This window comes from Barbatula barbatula (genome assembly GCF_947034865.1).
Source record: "Barbatula barbatula genome assembly, chromosome: 7".
Classification (NCBI taxonomy): Eukaryota; Metazoa; Chordata; class Actinopteri; order Cypriniformes; family Nemacheilidae; genus Barbatula; species Barbatula barbatula.
Window position 1 is genome coordinate 16,293,689 of NC_136770.1, and position 6,747 is coordinate 16,300,435.

The 6,747-nt window shown below is 36.0% G+C and overlaps 1 protein-coding gene across 1 annotated transcript; it reads left to right on the forward strand.

Moving 5' to 3' along the window:
* Nucleotides 1–3,714: 3,714 nt before the first annotated feature.
* rgs16 (regulator of G protein signaling 16) lies at nt 3,715–5,736 on the forward strand. The gene is made up of 5 exons (XM_079459639.1): nt 3,715–3,827; nt 4,027–4,116; nt 4,219–4,280; nt 4,598–4,764; nt 4,842–5,736. The coding sequence occupies exons 1-5, from the start codon at nt 3,754–3,756 to the stop codon at nt 5,082–5,084; spliced, it is 636 nt and encodes a 211-aa protein (XP_079315765.1). The 5' UTR covers nt 3,715–3,753; the 3' UTR covers nt 5,085–5,736.
* Nucleotides 5,737–6,747: the final 1,011 nt, after the last annotated feature.

A 6,747-nucleotide genomic window follows, 5' to 3' on the forward strand; every position in this document is an offset into this window, starting at 1 on the left:
AGGAATTATCATTTATAACACTGAAATTGATTATTTCAAATACTGAAATCTATTATTTTATTGACCCTTTTTTACTACTAAAAAATTAAAGTGGGATCCTAAAGATGGTCTTACTCAGTCAATATTAAGTATATATTCTCACAAAATGAACTTTACAAAATGCCAGTTGATTTTTGTACAGAAAGCAAATACAAATATAACAAAACAATGACTTCAGCTGGGTTTACACCCGCAGGACCACATTTATTCACCCCATGTCACTCAAAACTGCATATATGACTCTTACGTCTGGAACACAATAGAAGAAATAATGTCTCAGTTTGTCCACACAATGGAAGTCAACGGGGTCCAATGTTGTTCGATTGTAAAGATTCTTCTCTATATTTTGTGTTCTGTAAAACAAGGTCATAAAGAACAGGTTTGGTTTATGTATAAATTGTGAAATAATTTAAATTTTTGGGTGAACTTTTTATCTCTTTAAGCACGATGAACTTTGAAAATTAAGCCATTTTCAACCTACTTTTCATTTTGTATTTACCCTTCTATATTGCTATGTGTGTCAAGTGCTCTAAAATTTTAAGAATCACCTTAGACACACAACAGGGCCATACATTTTGGATAAACTAGAGCAAAATTGGCAACATTCCAGAAAACGATTATCCTTTGTTCAAGGTTAGTGTGAAAAGAAATGTATCATTCTTATCAACAGAATTCTGTCATTTGAAGGGCGCAGAACTCATGGTCTAAAGAAGGCTTGCAAAAGAATAATTTTACAGCAATAGTACCAAAAGGCTGACTGTACACTGTCAGAAAGATATACAAAAGCTGTGACTTGGATGATACCCTTTTAAAAGTACACCTTTGCACCAACAGTGTGCATTTCAGTACCTCATATGTACATGTTGGTAGTGGTACCGCATACATATTTGTACTTAAATAGGACACTATTAGACTTTGCTCTAATTATAACAGTTACGTACTACAAAATGCCCAGTAAAATACTGTAATTTTCTTTACTGTTAATTACTGTTATATGCATTGCATTATGGGTATTTTTATGACATAACATTGTAATGTACAGTGACATACTGTATTTTCTGAATTAACATTAATTTAATATCAAGAACTGGCCTTCAGTGGGATAATATGGCTTTAGTGGGGGAATCCCCAAACAAAAATTTTTATATTTAAAAAGTCACATATAACTATAACCATGTGATTTTGTTTCAAAAAGAGGAGACTTGAATTGAACAAATACATCTAAGCCCTGCTCTGTGACATGGACTGTGAAACCAGAGGAATATACCACTACCAGGTTTCCTTCATTGCCATTCTTCTGTTGATGAGGTACAAACCTCTTTATTTGGCCAGCTGTAATAGTCATTTTTAACTGTTTCTTTTTAATAGAAATTACTTGCAATATCTGAGAGGCTTTACTTTTTTGGTTTGCAGCCAGCAAGATGCCTGAGGTTCTATTAAATGCCATAAATTAGCTGATGTTTTTATTTCATGGTGTATTTTGATGTCTGCAACCTACAATTCGGCATTGAGGGCTTAGGTCTTCTATGAAGCTATCCATCTGTATGTCTTCGTCAGTGCTTTTGCTGTTTTTTGTCTCTGTTTGTGTTAATCTGGAGTATCATCATGCACTATTAGGGTGATGGTACAGAGGTATTGCACAAATCTCCTATGGCTTCCATATCAAGTGTCACAGGGATGCCATGTTTTTATATGCAAAACATGCAGTTAACATTTTAGCACTTCTGTTTCCATTGCCCCAAATTCAAGATTTTTTAAATGGGGTAAATGTAATAATGCATGTGGTAAACAAAACCTGTAGATATTTTAACATCTTATTATACGACATGCAACACACCAACTCGTATTTTTTTAAATTACGAAAGCATATAAGTGTCATAAACCTATTTTTATGAATATTTTGATTGTTGTATTTAATGCTATTGCATCCATTGTTAGCCTGTCTGTTCATCGACAGTTTACATGAGAGAAAATCCATGACCATTTGTCACACATTTTCTTTTTGTGTCTAGCAATGTACCGGTACCAGTTCAATGCCAGAACAGAGACAAGCCTAGAATGGATCTTGTAAGCTTTGTGCCTGTATGCTCATTAACATCATCCCGGTGTGTTTTGTTATAATATATTTTGACCAACATTTTGGCTGCAGCTACAGTGTTCAACATTTTGTTAGATTATTCTTATAGATACTGTTAAATTGTTATTGTTATTTATCAAAAAGCCATTATTAATGCATGTAACTAATAATAATGTACTGAAGGAAAATATTACTGTTGTACATGGACTTCTGTCACTTAAGTTATAATTGCATTAAATTTACTGAAGAGTTATAATATCGTGAAGACAAATTATGGTAAGGGTATAATGCTGTGCAAAGACATTACAGTATGGATACTATACTGTAAAAAGTTGCAGAATAGTCATATTTCTTTGAGGTACATAAAAAGTTACGCCACTGAGTAGAGGTGCCCTAAGGTATGATTGAGTGATTGAGCAAACCCCTGTTCCATTCAATTTCACCATCCCCATTTCCTGCTCTCAGGGGGCGTCAATGCCGCCCCCCTGCCATCTCTATAAAGAAGCTTGATCCTGCCAATAAGATTTCTCTGCAGTGGTGTAATTGCTCTTAGTGAGGCATATTATCTATAAGAAGGCAAAAGCTGTGGACGAGGAGAACAACAAGCTTAATTTCCCATCCCTCCTAATCTCTAAAAAAGGGCTTCCATGCAGTCAGTGAATGCCTTACATCAGAGCACATACGCAAGATCTCAAGGCCAAATGATGCGGAAGTTCCCTTGCCCTTACACAAACAGGTTTTATACTCTAAGTCAATACACTGTAAGTCATGATGGGCGAGAAGGGCCTTTTTTCTCAGCTGGCATCATTTGTAAAGGGTTCAAGATGGGATTTCCCTCAGGTACAATAATTCAGGTATATTAAACCTTGATCTAGTCTCTGACTCTGCTTTGGGTCAATGAAGCGTGACGTTGAAAGCTGAGTTATGAAACAACAAAAAATTTAAGCTTACTATACAGTGTGGTCCTGAGACTACATTTATTACAAACGTTTTCACTCAAATTGTATCAGCAAAACAGTTTTTTAATTACACAATTGTTTAGATGATAAAAAATGGCAAAGAAATAAGATTAATGTAAAAAAAAAAACATGATTAAAGAATAAAAGAGCATATTGTGTATTGTATGAATTTAAATACTGACCTTAATCCAAAATACCACATCGCCAGTTAATATGTCTAGTCCTTTCTGTCACTGTCAAACATCCCAAACTAATTTTGAAACAGAACAAATTGTGCTGACACACGGCTCAACGATTATTTTTCAAGATAGCTTTCTTTACGTTGAACTGTACACTGCACCGTGGCACCTAATCTCATTATCTGATCATCATCTCTGAGATATTTATTGATGCGTTTCATTCTAGCCATAACTATGTTTGTAGTACAGACTGTGAGACATATCGGAAGAACCGGAACGCCAAAATAAAAACAATTTCACTCAGTTTGACCAATAAAGTCTCCTGTCTCTCCTTTTGCAATCACATAAATCTACTGCTCAGTTTATATGAGTGGAGAGTGAACTGCCTGATGATTGGCTGAGGCGAGCGATGACGCTGTGCTTCCTGCTCTATATAAACTCTCCCTTCCCTGATGCAGACAGACTGCTGAAATATTTTTCCTAGAGTCCACAGTGCATAATGGATATTTACCTCCCTGCTGGTTTTAAAATGTGCCGAGGAATAGCAGAGCTGTCAAACACCTGCCTGGAAAGGTATGACGCTCATCCTGTCATTCAGAATGCATTGTATTTTCTTTATAATTAAATGCAGTTTTATTTAAATAGCTAAACATAGAGCATGATAGTACTCTATTAAATCAGTGAAGATGTTTTAAATCCTATTGCATAGGTTTTATATCATGTATATATTTAGACTTTACTGTGTATTAAAGAAATGTTTTGCTAACATCAGGGCAAAAAGGATAAAGGCGTGCGTGGGTGGCGTTTTGCAGATGCAGGACTGGAACATCCTATGCTATTGCTACAAATATAGAAAACCAAGGTCAGTATTTACCTGCATTGTTTCGTAACACAATGTTTTTATTTAGTAACGCGTTGAACACCGCTGATGTGTTTCTCCTCTGACTGGCTGTCATCTTTGTAGGTTGACCTTGGAGGAATGTTTGACGTGGAAAGAATCTCTTGCGAAGCTCCTATCAAACAAACGTAAGGAAGAACAAAGTTTACTTATTTCACATTGATGTCACAAGATATGTAAAGCAAATTGTGTGAAAATGAAATGGACTAAAGTGTCCTGAAAATCCTTAATATGAAAGATGTAATGAGGTTTAAAGCAGCTTTGGTAATGACATTAGAATTAAAGGTGCCAAAAAAAGAGCATCCATGATTTAGATGATGAAACAGGGATTGTTGTGCACAGATGTGTCCCACCCGTCTGACCTGCGTGGGGTACTTTAATCTGATGAGACACATTACACAACTAATCCTTTCTCTCTAACCCCATTTGTCTCTCTCTGTTACAGATGGACTGTATGCTTTTAGAGCATTCCTAAAATCTGAATTCAGTGAAGAGAACCTTGCATTCTACCTGGCCTGTGAAGACTACAAAAACACAAAGTCAACCGCCAAGTTGCCATGCAAAGCCACGAGGATATACGAGGAGTTTATCGGAAATGAAGCTCCCAGAGAGGTAAAGATTTGATGCATATCACTTTGAGATTTGACTGTTATTGTGGATGTTTGAATTCACATCCGGATTACTTTCAGGTTAACATCGACTATGAGACTCGAGACATCACTCAAGCCAATCTGAATATCCCCACCGCGTCCTGCTTCAATATGGCTCAGTACCGCATCTATATTCTCATGGAAAAGGATTGTTACCCACGATTCCTCCGATCCGCCGCATACCGCAACCTGGTCAACCAACTCACGGCAAAGAGCGCCAAGGCGAGAAGCAAAAAGGCCCCGACAACTGGAATGCCATGTGAAGAAGATAAACCAAAATGAAATAAGGCAGATTCAGGGGAAGTTATTCTACAAAAGATGGAAGCTCAGACGAGAAAGGACCAGTGTGGATCCTAAAAAGGCTGTGTGTGACAGTCTGAGAGCCCTGAGAAGAAGCTAGATGGGTGCAATTTATGAATCGCATGAAGGACTGCATTCCAAGAACCCATAGGTCGGATAGAGGGAATGACAGGAACTGTGTCAGCACATCCTTTACTGAAGTATGCATTGGCCAATGAGCACATAGCATACTTCAATCTGAAAAAACATCCAGTATGTTGTGATGTTAAATTAATGATGTGTGAGACTATTTAATGTGTTAATTTCTTTGTCTTTTTTGTAAAAAATATGAATTTACAAAACGTTTACTGTGCCAGTACCATGGTATTCAAATGGTGTATTTTTTACTTGGCACTCCAAATATTTAGAATAAAACCATAATATGGTCATGGTAAAAGTAAATATGATATGGTACCATATAAAAAAACATCTAATGCCATGTTTTTTTCTAAGTGACAATCTGTGCTGCTACAAGCCATCATTTCAGAATGTTCAAAGTTTGTGATTAACTAATTAAATGAATGCGAATAAAACGTTTTCATTACAGGAATATGCTTTGACATCTTGTTTTGTCTTTTAAACTCTTTTAAACTCTAAATGGCCTATTTGTTCTTGTTAAATGCTATTTAGTTTTTTTACCAAAGATCGAATCACAGACACTCAGCCATGAGGTAAACATGCTTGTTATGCACATGACAGGCCAGACTTAAGCGAGCTTGTGTTTCATATTTAACCATCAATGCCCACAGGCAACAATCAGTCCGAAGTGTAGGTTTACACAGTCGCCAAGGCAACCATTTGGGACAAGTTTCCAAAGCGGTTCACATGATTCCCTCATGTGAGGAACTACATTCGATAAGGGGTTTGCGTCTCTGTGTGTGTGTTTGCCTACACGTGATGGAATAAGTAAGGGTGCAATTTAGTTTAAATTGTCTGAGGGCCAACGTTATGGTATTTGATTAAATGATTTCTTAATCATGTCATGGCCACGTACACCTGAACAATGTCTATCTCTAGACAGTAATCGCATGAATATCATTGTTAATCCACAAAAGCAATCGCAATTTGTAGATGAAATTCTAGATTAGTACGTTCACACTGGGTGAATATTTTAATTTCATTAGCTAAATAGGGGCTAGAAGATGGTCTGTTAGATATACACCATGCAGTAGACTACAGCCAGCCCGCTCACCATAAGAACAAGCCCCGTGGCTTGTATTTACTTTATTTTGACACTATTTCATCCATTTCATGCCTAAAGTTCAGATGCTCTTGTTTATTAAAGAGGGGCTACATTTACTTGAGTTTATGCTGTAATTCAAACTCAGAGAATTACTTTTATTATCAGAAAATTAAAAGCACGGAGTAAAGTTGAGTGTAACATCAGGGTATTAGGGTTTACCTTTCACTAGCAAGCATCGAGAAAAATATCCTTTTTTTATCATGGTAACAGGAAATAATATAATATTATATATTATACGTAGTATAGTATAATAAATGTAATACAATGTTATTTAATACAATAATTAATTCAACAATAATTGAATCAATTATTCCATGAATGTAATACATCATGTTCATGTTTATATACACAGTATATATGTAT